Here is a 17319-nt window from a genome sequence, read left to right as displayed (position 1 = left end):
CACTCATTGCCCCAGTTGGTGCTCTACTTGGTGCGGTTTAAGGATTTGTGTAAAATATAATAAGGATGCAAAATTTAAAACTCAAACAGTTTATCTTAACAGCTTTTTTTTTTAAATGCTGAACTGCTGGCAGGTTATTCCGAATTATTGACTCCTCGGCATTGCCGGATGACAAAGCATCCGTGAAGGTTTTGATGAGATGGTGTCACAAGGTGGTTTTTAGCCCCCAAAGCAAACAGACGCCAAAGGTACATAGACACAGAAGTTTAATAACAAAAGCACACTATGGGGATCCCAGCAGGGAAAACTAGCAAGAAGAAAAAACAACTGACATAACTTGGGCAAAGTCCATAAAACAAAGTAAAGGCAAATTGTCTGAGGCCGCTGACGGGGGGCCGGGGAACGGCCCAAGAAGACAAGTCTGGCATCTGCGTTGTCATGTGGGCGCTTTAAGGGCCTAATTGGAAATCCCATGCAGGTGTGAAGCAGGCTGCAGCAAGGCTCCGGCCAGGAATTCAAGCAAATCACACGGCAAGAGGAGCATTCCATGCATGAGTTATGGTCCACCAGAACGAGAGGAGATCTTAACATTAATTTGAATAAAATCGCAATGGAAAAATATTAGTTAACTGAGTTACAAAACGATTCAGGTGTGTTTGGAAATGTTATTTGTCTCTCAAAGATGTTTTTTAAATCAAATAAAGCTCTGTTATAATATATGATAACAGTAATAATATTAATACAGCTGGCTCTTTTTCTCTTTCCACTTGTCTTTGAAACTGTTCTAAACCCTCCAAAGGAAACCAAGATCAAGCACGACTACTTTTACAAAGTGGTACTTCTCTTTGGGCAGCCCTGAGGAATCCTCTCCATTTCCGAGATAAATTGTGTTCAGGGTTATCACATCTGATAACAACTTGGTCGGCTACTTCCCGACCTGTCAATCACTGGGCTGAAATGCAGAAGAAAAACAAACATTCACATGTACAGGATATATAAGAGCTTTGAAGAAGTATCCATTCATTCATTCATTTTCTACATATAGACATATATAGACAAACAACCATTCACACTCACATTCATACCTATGGACAATTTGGAGTCGCCAATTAAACCTAGCATGTTTTTGGAATGTGTGAGGAAACCGGAGTACCCGGAGAAAACCCACGCATGCACGGGGAGAACATGCAAACTCCACACAGAAATGGTGGAGGTCTTCTAGCTGTGAGGTCTAACCACTCGACCACCATGCAGCCCCGGGAAGTATCCAATACAATCCATTGTATGTATATAGCACGATTTAAACAAAGATTTAAAAAAAATACAGATGTAACAGAACAGAAGCACAATAAAAATGATGCCAATCGAGTCAAATAGAATAAAATAAGATAAAAGTAAATAAAATGTAAAATGCATAAGATGAAATGAAGTGAGATAAAACACAGTACAATCAAAATAAACGGTAATAAAATCCAAAGGGATAGAAAAGGGTTGCTCACAATCTCCCAGCTCCCAGAGAATATAAGACTGCAAATATTGGAATTGATTTTTGTGCCCTGTGATTGGATAAAAAGACCAAATGAGTTGTGGATTCAATAAATGAGAGCAGCATCTTTTTCTATAGTTCCAGAAGTGGCTGCTGTCATTTGTATAAGTATTGCATAAGTATTAACCACAATATAAAACAAACCTGCATATAAGACAACCACTCTTTTTTTTGGAAAATATCTATTAAGACAAAAAAATAGATATTATGGGCTATGCCGATATTGTCTAACTCTCAATTACAGAAATCAGCTGATACCGTAACATGATGTCTGTAACATGACATATCTCCTGCGGTAGAATGGACACGTATTGTATACAGCATTTTTTTCATAATTGGGAAAAATATTGCATAAAACGATATTGCATTTTTATGCCGATAATCGGACATCCCGAATAGATAGTAAATATTTTTTCTGCAAATACCATCCATAATACACATTTTAAAGGCTTCCCAAGTGATGCAGGCACTAACATAACGGGACATCTTCAGTTTTTATCAGAGAGAATCTCCTGTGAGTGATTTATGTCCTCCACAGACCGTAAGTGAGTAGCTTTTGGAATCTTTAAGGATGGAGGCTGCAGTATCATAGTCAGCGCAGTCGGACAAGCATGAATAGATGGATGACTCTCAGGACATGTGCCCCGTCTACACAAGATGAAAGCTATGTGATTACTGGCTCAGAGCATACAAATCGATTCAGCACAAGCACAGCGACGTGAACCGCTGAAATGAAAGTAACAAGGGCAAATATGACATTTTGTGTGAAAGGTAAAGGCAATGGCAATGCGGCGGGTAATGCATTACATTTCAGAAAAGGCGGTGTAATTGCTTTTAAGGCCGTTGTCACACGAAATAAAACTAATCAGAGCATCACGGTCCATAGACTCCAAGCTGCAGCATCAATTATTCAGAATGGCATCACTAAGAATATGATACAAAATTTCATACAGAAGCCAAAATGGTTCTCCTCCATTTAAAAAAAAAAAAAAAAGCTAAGCATATTCAGCTTGTTAAGTCAACTGCAGACCAGCCGGAATCTTGTTTAACTCCATGAAATCATTGAAATGCTCTTGAGAATTCACAAAGCAAGGAAATTGTTGACAGAGGCAATCCTGCATGCAAATCAGGTTTCTCTCAGACGTCCAAGAGGAAAGTCATTATCGCTACTCAAACTTATTAAGCCACAAAACTCAAGAAAGTTGGGAGATTTTAAGTGTGCATTATTAGACGAATAGTTAGAGTGGACTAACACTAACACAGGCATGTCCAAGGTGCGGCCCAGGGGACATTTACAGCCCGTGGCTGTCTTTTTATTGGCACCTTATATTTTCCATATAAACAAAATTTAACTACAGCAAATATGGAAAAATTAACACATTTTACATGAATAACGATGCAATATTAATATAGTAATAAGACATACATAATAGACATACGGAATAAAACAGCATAATGTTGAAAAAAGGAAAAATAAGTTGTAAATAGACAAATGAACATTCATTCATTCATTCATTTTCTACCGCTTTTTCCTCACGAGGGTCGCGGGGGGTGTCTTCGGGCGTGAGGCGGGGTACACCCTGGACTGGTGGCCAGCCAATCACAGGGCACATATAGACAAACAACCATTCACACTCACATTCATACCTATGGACAATTTGGAGTGGCCAATTAACCTAGCATGTTTTTGGAATGTGGGAGGAAACCGGAGTACCCGGAAAAAACCCCCGCATGCACAGGGAGAACATGTAAACTCCACACAGAGATGGCCGAGGGTGGAATTGAACCCTGGTCTCCTAGCTGTGAGACCACTAGACCACCGTGCTGCCGACAAATGAACAAAACAAAGAAAAAGTTGCAAATTACAGAAAATTAAGTAGGAAAAAATATAGAATATTAATTATGTGATGTAAATAATGTCATCCTATTATGGGAAAAAATGAACAGTAAGTTGACTATAAAGTAGCATAATACTTTGTCATCAATAACAAAGCGTGTTAATCTACTGTTTGGTCTTTAAATCTAAAAACATGTCAGCATATCTGCATGGGTTGGTATATACTGTATATATTTGAAGGGAAATCTGTGTTTTATTATTAGTTTTATTATTAGCATCAACATTTTATGCTGAGCTTTTTTGTTTAATTTTATTCCTCACTTCTCTCATTTTCCAAGTTAAAATCAAACAACTTTGAATTGAGAATAAAAGGTGAGTTAGACCTGGAATTTAAGTTAACAACTAAAAAGTGAGCATTATTGCTTGTATTGGATCTACAGACCTCATGTGGTGTCCAATGAGTGCAGTTGTAGCACCATCACCACCGCGTGTTACGGTGATGACGTCAGGAGCAAAGCTGCAGTGCCTGCGAGAGCGACGCAACCTGCTCCGACGCGCATCTTTCCAAACTTAAAGGAAGCAAGAGGAGGACGCGCGGCTGGGAGTTTGTTATTGTTACCATGAAGAAAGACAACATGACTAACAAGTCTTTCTTCAACTCAAGTCCCGGTGGCTCTGGGACGGGGACGGCGGACGAGGAACTCGTCATCACCTCCACTTTCGGGACTCTCCTTTCCGTCGTGTACGTCATCGGGGTGTCGGGGAATGTGTACACTCTGGTGGTGATGCGTCACTCCATCCGCTTCGCCACGTCCATGTACATCTCCATCATCAACCTGGCCCTGGCTGATCTTCTCTACCTCTCCACCATCCCCTTCGTAGTGTCCACCTACTTCCTCAAGGACTGGTACTTCGGCGACGCGGGCTGCAGGGTCCTTCTCAGCCTGGATCTTCTCACCATGCACGCCAGCATCTTCACGCTCACAGTCATGTGCTCGGAGCGTTACCTGGCCGTCACCAAGCCGCTCGACACGGCGCGCCGCTCGAAGAGTTACCGTAAAGCTCTAGCGTGGGGAGTGTGGCTCCTCTCCTTGCTCCTCACTCTCCCCATGATGGTGATGGTGGCCCAGACGACTGCTAAATCCCCGGACGGGGGTGTGAAAAGGATGTGCGCTCCCACGTGGGCGCCCGTGGCTTACAAAGTCTACGTGACGGTCCTGTTCGGCACCAGCATCATGGCACCAGGTCTCATTATTGGGTACCTGTACGTCAAGTTGGCGCGCACCTACTTGGAGTCCCAGCGCAACTCTGTCGTCAGCAAAGGCGGGAAGCGCTCACCGAAACAAAAAGTTCTCATCATGATCTTCACCATTGTTCTCGTGTTCTGGGCGTGCTTCCTGCCATTTTGGGTCTGGCAGCTGCTGCCGTTGTACCACAGCCAGCCGCTGAGTTTGGCCTCGCAGACGCACACCTGCATCAACTACCTGGTGGCGAGCCTCACCTACAGCAACAGCTGCATTAACCCTTTCCTCTACACGCTGCTCACCAAGAACTACAGGGAGTATCTGAAGAACCGGCACAGGAGCTTCTACCGGTACACGTCGTCGTTTAAGCAACGGCCGCCCAGCCTGTACTCCTGGGGGAAGTCCGCCTCCTCCAGCAACCAGTTGGAGTTCAACTCGGAGACGCTCGTCATGGGGACCTTGAAGTGACTTTTCGCGTCACAGGTGGGTGGTTAATTGTGTTTTACACATCGAGCGAGTGTCACGCGTGTGCGTAAAACCATTACGCACGACGGTGCGCTCAAACTAGTGATGGGAAGTTAGAAGTTAGGCTTTTTGCCTTAGCTAGAAAAGCAGACGCGACCCTTAATGCTCCCAAACAGCTCTTAAAGGTGCAGTCTGCCATTCCCACAAAACACACACACACACTCGACTATGTTATGTTTGTTGTGGTTAGTAAAGTTAGCTGCTCACATCTATCACTAGCTATGAACAATGTAGACATCATCTTTAGGCTACGTTGTGGTCATTTGTCATTATTTAAACAAACAAGAAACAAATAATCTGTCACAATATCACCAGCATACGGCGGGACACGCTATGTGTTTGTGTTCAGGACATAAGACATAATTAGTATAATGACAACAAGCCAGCATAGTACGTCATTGTTAGTGATTAATCACAATTAATCTGAAACATGTGATTAATCTTATTAGCTTACCTTTCACCACTTGTCCGTCTTCTGTCAGCCTGGTAACACAGCCCACGCCAAGAGATAAATCAGTCCAAATCATCCTTAGTAACATCAGGTCATCTCACCCTGCCGACTTTGGTTGGAAGGAGGGACTCAGGCTTTCGTATCTGCTGTGCTCACATTAACTTTAGTTTTTGGTAGGATGTGCAAACACGTAGACCACATGTAGAATGTGTGGTGGACCAATAAAAAAAGGCTGCAAGTCTTTCAAGGTGATGCTTTCAGGTGTGATTAGTCGAGAATGTGCTCTTATTTCTCAACATTTTTGAAAGGTTGGGATATTGTAAACAAAAAACAAAACAAAAAAAAAACAATTTACGCAGCAGGACAAATGACACAGGGAAACGCTGTAATTTGTATACCAGTCCGATACCACAAGTATCCTCACCAATCACTTGTCTGGTTGGAACCAAAACATATTTTTCTCAGCACATTATACCCTGGCCCCCACATCACCTAACATGTTGATGAGTACCAGATGAACAGCATCCTAAAAATGTCCCCAACACTTGGGTATACTTTAGGTGTGTACGAATGTCAAGTGCCTCAAACTCATGAATAAATTTATCACAGCCGATCCTAGTAATTGGTGTATATTGACAGAGCATAGAGGTGAATTAAACAGCCTAGCATTCCTCTCCTGCTGTGCAACTTTTTGTACCCAACATGGCGTTGTCATGTCACTGCAAAAACTTACCTCAAGTAAAACAAAATAGTCAAATCTGACAATTTTCCACAGGAAATTTTCCACAGTCAATTCTAAAATAAAGATAACTAAAAATGCCCCATTCAAAATTTCAACAAACAGGCAAATTTATTCAAATACATTTAATATCTTTAGGGTACTTTTCAAATGAATACAGGTTTTCATTTGAACTGCATATACAATATCAAAACCTGAAACTGGGGTTTGTATACAAGTTGTCAGGAATTGCTGGAAAAACAGAGACGTAAAAACAAAATTTTTTACTGGTGCTCACTTAATAATAATAATAATACCACCCAAAGATTTTATTACAGCAACGCATTGCTGCCATATAGTAATGAATAATAATGAATAAGACGAACATTCTTCAATTGACACCCAGGCGAGGTGCATATGAATTCAAGTAGGTGCCTAAATGAATACAGAGAGAATGATATAAGGCAGAAAAACAATAAAAAACAAAAAATGCAAGAATTACCACACAGACAAGGGTTTCATGAGGGATGCCCCCTGCAACATCTCCACATATCCATCTGCCGTTTGACGCCCCTGCACAACCTGAAGCTACACTGTTCCGTTGAAGGAAACAGCACCCCAGATCATGAGGCGCAACGTCCACTGTGTCGTGTGGAAAACATCAAGGTCCATCACGGTTGCATTTTTTTCTCATCAAAGAATAAAACATGCCATGTTTGGTGCTCTCATACAGATTCCACACAGGCAATTTTGCAGCGTTGTGAAGGAAATAAAGCCTTTTTGTTCTGAAAAGCACCAGTAACAACCTTCATTTGTACAGAGGATCATCCCGTGTCTTGACAAACAGCGGGTCCCCCAGTTCAATATTTCTTCACTTGACTTGTTTGTTCCGTAACCTTCAGGATTTTGGAAGAAGTTCCAAATGACTTATTGCATCAAACCCTGGCAGCAATGGCGTGCAGCTCAACAATCCGACTGTGTTTAAAGAGAGAAAGTTTTTTTGCCTTTGCAGTCAAGAGATCATGACCGTGTGAATACCCGAAAGAAAATGACAAAGAATCTATAGTTTTGCTAAGATCTTTTAAATTATTGCAATTTTTCCACAAGTCTTAAATTTGGATCAGAGTCCATTCAGTCATAACATTAGTATGATAAGCTCTCACTGTACGCAGTATTTTGAATACTGTATCCAGATGCTGAGCAGTTCAACTAAACTAAATTAGGATATTTACCTGTAATTTGCATACATTTGTAACGTTTAACATTGCTACTCTATTATCATGTAAGTCAGAGGTCATTATCCTAGACTCTTCAGATGTATACACACATATTCTCTTCATTAAATATTAAAACCAAACAATCAAAAACATAACCCAACCCTGTTGATGTTGATTGGTTGATTGATCCAGGTCTGATTGTGGAAGGGTGTGCATATGCTCACAACACCTGAAGTGAAATAGATCAAATTACTGTACAAGGACTGGTGTAAAAATACAAAGATCTCTGGAAAGAAGATGAAAGTATTGTATGGATCCGAACATCAGGCCACGCTGATGATATCAGGACTAGTTTTTGAAAAAAAACAAAAAAATCATGTTTCCGTCATTAGATTTTGTTAATCATATTTCTTAGCTGCCTGGCAGTTGTGTGATGACTCTGCTTCATGTTCACCATTGTCTTAAAATTAGGATCAAAACCCCTCCTCTGTTATTTCCTAAGGCTGTTTTCACACTTGTGGTTTGCTACTCTGGTCTGAACCAAATATTTAAAAAAAAACAGACCGTTCAGACTGCACTAAAAACAGGGAAAGGGGAAAAAATACTGTCTTGGCACAATCAGTACGAGGCAGCCAATCAAAAAACTGCAGCTATTGTATGAACTCTGAAATTAACTTGAGCAACAAATTAACCTTCCTTTTCATATCCATTCATCACGCTCTGCTTCCCCCATTTTGCAGGACTTGAGTGAGCCGGAGGACCGTCCCGGGCCCCTCCCTCTCCACCCATGGGTGCTTCAGGGCAGAGCTGGGTCAGAGATGGCTTGTGTCGGGTCGCATGTGAAGGACACGGTAATGGCGTACCGGGTCCCCCATGACACCGTCTCCACACGGTGGAGGTTCTCAGAGCCGGAGGAAAAGAAAGACACTCTACCTGGGCAAAGAAAGCGTGAAAAGCTTACAAAGAACACTAAATTCATCACACAACAACTTAAAAGGTATACCTGAGAAAGATATGTACAATGAGGAAATGGATCAATGGATACGTACAAACATGTGCCAATATGAACTTTACTCAGATGCAATGCATTATGGGAAAACTTTTTTCAAATAAAAAACAGCCTCTTGTGCGCCGCAATATGCCATTTTATGGCAACACTGTGGACATGTTTGATATTATAGTCCAGCGTGGCTTATCTACGTATGTTTAAATGATATTTTTCCTGTAATTCTAGTGGGTGGCTTATACACCTGAATTTACGGTAACCTTGAAGAGTTGCCCAACTCCTGTGAGAGAGTTGCAGTTTTATGGTTTGCTGCTTCCGTGTCCCACAACATTTTTGCAAGGCCCGTTTTGTCCCGGGCCATTGGTACTGTTGTGATTCACTTAGCGGACTTTCATTCGTCTAGTCTGGGATCAGTTCACACTCAATGTCCCATTCATAATCACCCTGCAATTGACTGGCGATCACTTGGGGGGATTTGCCCATAAAGTGGATAAGCAGTACTCTCTGACTTTCAACACCAATTAGAAAAGTAACAGGAAGTAAAAGTAAATGACACAGACTATTTATCAGGATGATGGCTACTGTATTTTAAATGATTTAAATGAACATTGGCCTCATGAACACAGTGCAGATGTTCTCCATTTGTATATTTATGAACATACAATAATCATTGAAATACTTTAATAAAATCCCAATAACCCCCAAAAGTTTAACCATTAAAATTACAATAACGATGTGCCAGTTTAATATGAATATAAATTGTACTTAAGTGGCGCCACAAACTAAATCGGAACTATATTCCTCATCACTGAAATCTGACCAGAATTGGTGTCAAGGGACGACGTGGGGTGTAAGTCACTGATGATGCAGTACCCTGCCAATGAGGATGTCATACAACCTCAAGTCCAAAAGATGTGAACTATCCCTTTAAAGCAGTGGCTGTCTCGTGTGTCCCTGCAGTGGTCCCATTTTTTACCAGGGACGAGTGGACGTAGAAAATATTAAGTAAGGTTGAGTTTAAAAAAATGTTTCTGCAAGTGACGTCGCAGCACCCACACATGAACATATGTAGGCTGCCAAAATGATACGGTTCATTTTTATCTGTGATTCATTGATCTATTTATTTATTAGTTTTCATTCATTCAGTTTTTTTCTGAATGAGAAACAACAAACACAAAGGAAGACAGGTTTACGTGTTGTGGCTGTCAGTCATAAGCTACTATTGATCCTCTTGTCTTTGTGCAAGGTATCTCTTCGATCGCATTTCCACCGTTTACCTCTCTGATCATTGATGTCAATTGGCTTATTTTCTCTGTGCCCTTCCCTCCTGCCCTTGTCCTATAAGGAACACTATCGCATTGCCTCTTACTGCTCTCCAATCCTTTCTTCCCCTGGGCTTCAATGCCATCATTATTAGTGGCTTTCATTTTATCTCTCTCTGCAGGCCCGATTGTCATCTTGGACTTTTAATCATGTACCTCCATGCATGCTGGTGCATCGATGAGGTTAAGGAAAAATGTATCTGGGCTATTGATGCATAATGTAAGAGGTTTGCTTTATCCGAGGCATTTTGGGTTGGTGGCGTTGTCAGTTCTGTCATATTATGATTCCAAAAGGGTGCTTTACCTCCGCTGGGAATTTAACAACCAGTCAGGAGGACTTTTAAAGAGACAGGTGTCACCTTGTTTTCCATCTCTTCTGTCCTACATCTTCTTGCACATTTCAAAGGGTTCGGGCTCAGCGGTGACCTACTTCTCTCAATTGTTCAGCGATTATTCCCAATTCACTGATGCAACCTCCTGCACTATTAACGACAGAGCTGTCACTGGAGATGATTCAACGGGCACGTCCAAATCACTCTTTATTTCCACGTCCATCAGTCAGCATCACTCCCTACTACATCGCGGACGCCGCCACCAGCCCAAGATGTCTCACAGCGGCACACTGCCTGCTCACCTGAGGATTTGACTGACGGAGATGTCAGAGACGTTTTATGAGTGTGAATGGTTTTTTGTGTTCTGATTAAGAGGCAGAAAGGCTTGATGAGAGGTCAAGGAACGGGACAATGCGATGAGATAAAAGTAAAGGACAAAGTGAACAAAGGACCCGATGAACAAAGACAGCCCATGATGGTTTGCTGCCACATGGGAGCGAAGCCGCCAAAAATAGGAAACTGTCTCGGGAGATGTGTTGCATGCTAAACAGATTTGGTTACAGACAGTTGGGTTACAGGAAGTAATAAAGGGAGCCCTGATGTATTAGGCGATAATGAATTTAACATTCAACATTAAATTACATAGACTGATATCAAATTTGATTCCATCAAGCTGTAATCAGCATAGCTACAAGTGGCAATAATATTGTGAATTTCAAAATAAACGATAACTAGGGATTCTATTTTGCTGAAATTGTTGCCTCATGCCGCCTGCAAACATTTACATTAAGGAAATTTAAATAACTTCACATTTTTCTATATTGAGAAAATTGTTACCATAATTTCCTGACTATTGAATGTTGAATTAAAATCAATTTAAAAATTAAAAGCATCCTCCTCCCGAGAACTAAAACCACTAAAGTTGTCTTTTTCTTCCCAACCGAACAGCCTCATGAATTCTTCGTCACACACTTTGTCAGTCTCTCTCCTCTTTGTTGTTGCAGCTTATACACCCAAAATGACTGTACCCTTTCTTCACATTTTCTGCATAGAAGTTGCATACAATATTAACTATTAATTGTAACTATACCTTAAAAGTAATGCACTACGATCTGTGAAAATCAGAAGTATATTTGGGGTCACACTCGTCATACTCAGCTCACTCACACCAACCTCATATTTCAGGAAGTATGACCAAAGTGAACAATACTATTCAAAAAAGAGCTTTTCTCTAAATTTTCTACACAACCATACACATGACACCGAAATCCCAACAATATTGGAGGTATTGTTGCTCTCATCGGGTACAGTAAGAACATTTTACCCGAAGCCGCGGCACCGGAAAGATTATCAGTCATTACTGCGGATTAGCCACTTACAGAAGATTACGTTCATATTGCTACACCATTGTCTGATAAATTTACCTTCAGATTCCCTAATGTAGTTTAGTCACTTATCATTTTAAGCCTGCCTGGGATGAAATCCTCCAGCACGCATTAGTGCAGCCTTAAGAAGCTTCAGTAGACAAAGACGGAGGTTACATGTGTTATTTCTTACAGTGTATTGATGGTGCATTCAAATACTGAAGAGTAACTATGACATATGACTATTATGAATAGCTGGTAGATACCTGCTCGTGGTTCAACCGTCTTGTTGCCATTTTGGTCCATAAAGACAAACCTTCCTCCAGTGAAGTCAGAGCCGTAGTCAGACAAGTACAGAAGGGACGTGTAGTCAAATGAACCATACGTCACCTGACAGAAAGGAAAAGAAACACAGAATCTGATTTTCATCAATGGAAGCTATGCATACATTAAATGGTGATATTTTCCTTTTTTACACAGATCTAATGAGGACGCTGCACAGGTTTAATGCAACACTGGGATCAAATCAGCATTTTCCTGTACCTCACTCGCTGTGTTCGGAACTCGGTACGCCTCTGAGTTCCGTACCAAAAAACACAAACACGTGCCCTGGTGTGGACGCTAAGCTATGAAAGTTGTATTAGCAAGTTTCTGAATGCCGTGTACAAAATCCACATTGCATCACGTCACAGTCTGATTTGTGATTTGACACCGTAACAGCTGTATGATCGATGGGAAGAAAATTTGCTATCAAAAATGTCAAGGCCATTTACATTTTAATGAGTGTGAGGCAGGCCAATTATTCCCCCAAATGTCTGCAGAGACAGATGGAGCCCGGACGCACATCCCTATGTATTCAATTCCTTTAGTGCCAACGGGAGCAAATGAGGTGAATGAGGTAACCGATGCCACATAAAAAAAATAATATGGGGCTGAAAGATGGCCCTGGTTGAGGTGGTTGCGGAACCTTGGTTAGCATCAGTAATTCATTCCAGAAAGTCCAACACTAACCAAAATGGATGTTAACCAAATCATAATTTCCCATAATGTAAATAATGAAACAATGAATGGAAGGGCTTATGCATGTAAAACTATAAAAACATTTCAGAGAGTCAATTGGTCATTGGCATCATAGGTGGGTGACATAACTTCCTGTACGGCTTGTGCTATCTAGTACTGAGAACCTTTTGGCCCGGGTTTGCAGTATTCAACATATCTGATTGGATGAGCATTTAGTTTCACTGGTTATGACTGAAAAGTGCTATGAAATATTAACTTTGAGATATCCACAAGGTTTCATCGAGATTCAGCTGTGTTTGGAAGTCACAAGGAAAGTCTAAATGGTCTCCAAGAACCCAAATATGCTGGCATATACATCGTGGTGACTGGAAAAACCATCATCACAAGACATTAGACGCCAGAAAGTGATTCTGAAGCCATTACAACAAATCTGGGAATGAGTAAAACCAGTCTATGTCAAAAGCCCATCAATCCATCAAATACCTTATCTATGTGTGGGTGCCAGTACTCGTCGTGTTGGGTCTTGGCCGTTGAGGAGTTGATCCTGGAGAAGAAGGTGGGCTTGGTGAGGTACATCAGAGTTTGGTCCAAACCAAACGTCTCTGCAATAACTGTTTGGATTCGCTTGCGTACATCTCTGAAAGTGAAAAGAACATGACAGCGGTTAAGGCAGCTTTCCTTGTCAAATGGTCGTCTCAGTTGCCTTTAAGCAGCTATATTTAAAAAAAACTTTAGTTTTGACCTGAAATGTTCCCGTGTGGCCGGGCTCCTGCAAAGTTCAACTTCAATTGAAGATTAATCTAACCTATGAGGCTCGATTGAAAAGACATGATTCAAGCGTAATGCTTGACTGATAATGTAATCTTGTCAAGGGTTGAGATTGCAGACATTGTTCGAGGGTCCTTGAAGGCACCATAGTTGTGTGCTGTGACTGCATTGCATGTTTATGCCGTGTACTACATTTACTTGTACTGTACATTTTATCATTTAAAATCTGTTAAATGTGTGTGTGAGGCATATTTTGGGTTTAAGGCTTGTTAGCATCCATCACTAGTGATCAATGACAATTGAATCTCTAGTTCTGGAACCAAATATAGTAGAATAATTCCAAGAACCACGTTTATTACAAAGGTTGATCCAAAAACGAAGAATGTCAACAAGAGTTTAGAAGGGTAGGAGCGAGCCATGTGTCAAAAATATAAATTTTTCTGGACGTGTCAATTACCAATTATTATTACTAACTATACAAATGTTTGCCTTGGAAAGTAACTCACACAAAAAGTTGGGATCCGCTGTATTCCTACCATTTCATCGCTACTCAACAAGTGCATTTTTGATATGATAACCTTAGGTCAGAAATGTATTAAATTTGCCAGCGTGGAACAAACCACAGTGAAAAGACTGCTTTAAAAGGGTAAAGATTATGTGGTCACCTGTATAGCCGGAAATCCTCTTCTGTGAACACCTCCTGAACCTTATCCCCAAAATACCTGCACCCAGGTTTCCAGATGCATACAAATCCAGGCAGAGATCAGAACGGGAGACACAAAACACAACGGTTGTGTAAAAGAGAGTGGGATCTGTCAGCGGCATAAATTAAAGAATAATCACATGTGAGATTAATCATGAAGATTGTGCTGTGTAGGTCATGTAGATAACACTGTCTACAAGAAACTGGTTCCTGTGAGAAACAGGTGAAGGGCTAGATGATTAAAGGTACCCAGATAGTGTTCTCTGAAGATCCTACCACCTGCCTATGGGATGGCAGTGGGATGGGAGGATTCTGAGAGTGAAATTAATGAGGGTGTTGGTGGACATGCTTAGTGGGGAAAAAGGAAAAAGCGGAGCAGATGATCTCAGTACGAATCAGATTTCGCTGGCAGTGACCAATGGGTCCGAGTATGGGTCACTGGACCCGGAGGTGATAGCTCACAAGAATCAGCATATCAGCAAGACTGATGGGCTACTATTTAATAAACTCCTACAAATGTTACATATTATGGAGGACATTCCAGCAGTCAAATACAGAAAAATCTCAGGAAAGAATATGTAAAGATAACATATAGTGTCCCACCTGTAAATATTAACAAATTGTTTCCCCATCGATAATGCTCCTGAGTGCAGGTCCAAGATGGAGGCCTTTTAAGGTCAAAACAAACTACGATTAGAACTCAGAAAATCACTTTTCAACATTCCAACTACATAAATTAGAAAAATAAATTAAAAACAGCAGAGAAGTGTGCTTGTTGCTCAGTCATTATTAGTTCCTCATGTTTTATTTGGCAATGTACTCACTCCTCCCTCGGATCCAGCTAGTTGTAGCCCCCTTTCCGCCAGTCTGTGCAAAAACGACAGATTTAAAAGTGATTCACTCAACCCACTCAGCTAGAAAGCAGTGAAACAAAAACAAAAAAACAGTGAAAAAAAATGGAGATGAGACACGCTGTGTTCTATTTGAGAGTGTTCACCTCCTGAGGACCCGAGCTTCCTCCACTGTCACCACACCGTCTGCGAACGCACGCCCACACTTCTGCGGAGTGCAGCCTAAACAGGGAGACATGCACACGCAAAGGTTGAAAATGATTGAATTTTACATTCAGGAGTTGGTTGGCAGAAAGGATTGTTTTCAAAAGTGAAAGGTGTTTACAGTGTAGACAGTCTTCTAAATAAAACCACAAAACTGATCCTAATCATCTTCTGCTGGAGAGATCGCAGTGTGCTATCTTAGCTTGTCTGTGACGAACCGCTGCACAAAATAAACCTGTCGTTTTTTTTATATCTGGGTTCAATCACACAGCAAGACTCATTCTACAGTGCCAGCTTTTTTATTCCAGGCCTACAGGTCCGCTTGGCAACACTTGGCAACCTTGACCCACAACATTCTGTAGCTGCCCAACCGGTGCTTAGCTTTAGGGGCAGACCATGTAGCTTTGGATTGTTTTTCTCCCTTCATAATAAAAAGTTTAATTAAAAAAAAAATACATTTTGTGTTCAGATGTGTTGTCACAGACTAATATTTAAATTAGTTTTATGATCTGAAACATTGAATTGTGACAAATATGCAAAAAAATAAGAAATCACTGTATGCTGTCATTTCGAGAACTATGAAGCAGACTGCAGTGATTTGAAGCCAATGGAGAAAATCTGGGCAAATTTTTGCCTTCAAAGCTTGAATTACTCTTACCAACTGCACTGAATCAGCGCAGCCATTGTCAGTGAACAATGACGTCAAATGACGGGTCAGTGGGAGGGGCTTTTATAGGCTGTGATCTCTTATTGGTCAGTGGGCTGTACTGTTTTTGTTTCATATCCTGAATCAAAAAACCTACCCTGCTCTTGAGCAGGTTAACTCCAGCATATGAGTTACCGTGGCGACGTGGATGATGTCCTGTGGCCTAACCCCAGTACAGCAAACTGATGCACTTCTCATTTGTATATTTTTGTACTTTATTTTTTTACATAGGCTTACTGTAGACAAGTGCTAAATGCACAATGATCTATATTTACTATACATTGTGATGCAAAGAAGCAGATCACACACATGCTGGCATGCAGTGGGAGATGTCAGGAACCATAATAGCATCTCCCTGACAACTACCCGTAGTTGATTGTCATTTAAAGTCAAACACTGTTTTGGAAATTAGTACCTAAATTATAATATTTCACAGTTAGCCACCTTTTCAGCCTCTGACTTTTTGGTGGCAATTTCAAATTTAATTGTAAATACTGTACATGCAGGGAGGGCTGTGTTGTAGCGCCATCTAGAGGTCTCTATTGAAATTAGACAACATCCAAACGTGATTATAGCAGGTCTGGCTTCATTCCATTCAAATCACTGAGGTAGTGGTACCACATTGCTGAAATAATAGAGTGTTGAAGCAAATAACCTGACCTGGGTAGCGTTTGTAGTTGTCATAGTCCTCTGAGCACTGGACAATGTAAACTCTGGGCTTTGGAGAGACATGCTCACGCTGGCTGACCAATGTTTCTGTAATGTCAGGATCCCAAGAAGTGATGTACAGCCAAGTTGCTGCCCCACAAAAACACAGAGCAACCAGCAAAAAAGCTGTTAGGCCTCTGGAACTCCACCATGCAGTTCCCTGCCGCAGTGCATTACCCCTGGTGAAAAAAGGGAAAAAGAGAGTGAGGTGTCTATTTTATATACTATACCAGTCACCTGTGACCTTGTTTGTTGTAGAATCACCACAGCAGGATAAACAAAAAAAACACAGTAAACAAAATCAAATTCACCTCAAACACAAAAATAACGACTTATAATCAAATAACAACACAAAGGCACACTCTTTCAAAGACACAAACATGTCCCTTAAGTACATGTTAACATAATATCAAGCCTGTACAAACATTTTAGGACAAAAAGAATATGGAAGGGAATGTATTGGATTAAAAAACAACCAGAATAAATCAAAACAGACTGGACATAGTTAACCAGCTTTCAGTACAAGTTCAGTTCAATGTCATTAAACAAAAGTCTTTACGGAATATAATGGTAATACATGGTAATAGTGGACACAATAGGGACACAACTGGCTTTCCACGTTTACACACACAGACATGATCATTTTATGATCTCACCTTTTGATTTTCTTTCCTATCTCTGTAGCATTCAAACCCTTCGCAATTCTCTGCCGTAGCGGCGCCATTAAAAGCCGAAAGCGCACTGATTTTACGCAGTCATACAGGATCTTGTTGCCCGTTAAACATACAACATGCCGC

General features: G+C 41.0%; 2 protein-coding genes across 3 annotated transcripts; one reads left to right on the top strand and one right to left on the bottom strand.

Moving 5' to 3' along the window:
• Positions 1–3877: 3877 nt before the first annotated feature.
• On the top strand, positions 3878–8731 carry LOC131109882 (urotensin-2 receptor). The gene is made up of 2 exons (XM_058062345.2): positions 3878–5110; positions 8279–8731. Exon 1 carries the CDS (start codon positions 4004–4006, stop codon positions 5093–5095), a length of 1092 nt encoding a protein of 363 aa, XP_057918328.2. The 5' UTR covers positions 3878–4003; the 3' UTR covers positions 5096–5110; positions 8279–8731.
• Positions 7104–17319, bottom strand: ogfod3 (2-oxoglutarate and iron dependent oxygenase domain containing 3). Of its 2 annotated transcripts, none has more exons than XM_058062346.2 (9): positions 17179–17319; positions 16475–16701; positions 15051–15126; positions 14878–14920; positions 14657–14721; positions 14016–14072; positions 13066–13219; positions 11829–11952; positions 7104–8467 (listed from the first exon to the last, which is right to left on the bottom strand). In XM_058062346.2, exons 1-9 carry the CDS (start codon positions 17244–17246, stop codon positions 8226–8228), a joined length of 1056 nt encoding a protein of 351 aa, XP_057918329.2. In that variant the 5' UTR covers positions 17247–17319; the 3' UTR covers positions 7104–8225. The 2 variants fall into 2 exon arrangements, with proteins under 2 accessions (XP_057918329.2, XP_057918330.2); XM_058062347.2 differs by having other exon boundaries at positions 8200–8471.

This window comes from Doryrhamphus excisus, linkage group LG2, assembly GCF_037039965.1.
Source record: "Doryrhamphus excisus strain RoL-2023G ecotype Guam linkage group LG2, RoL_Dexc_Guam_v1.1, whole genome shotgun sequence".
Lineage (NCBI taxonomy): Eukaryota > Metazoa > Chordata > Actinopteri > Syngnathiformes > Syngnathidae > Doryrhamphus > Doryrhamphus excisus.
Note: the sequence above shows the minus strand (reverse complement) of the source record. Positions and strands in the feature narration are given on the sequence as shown.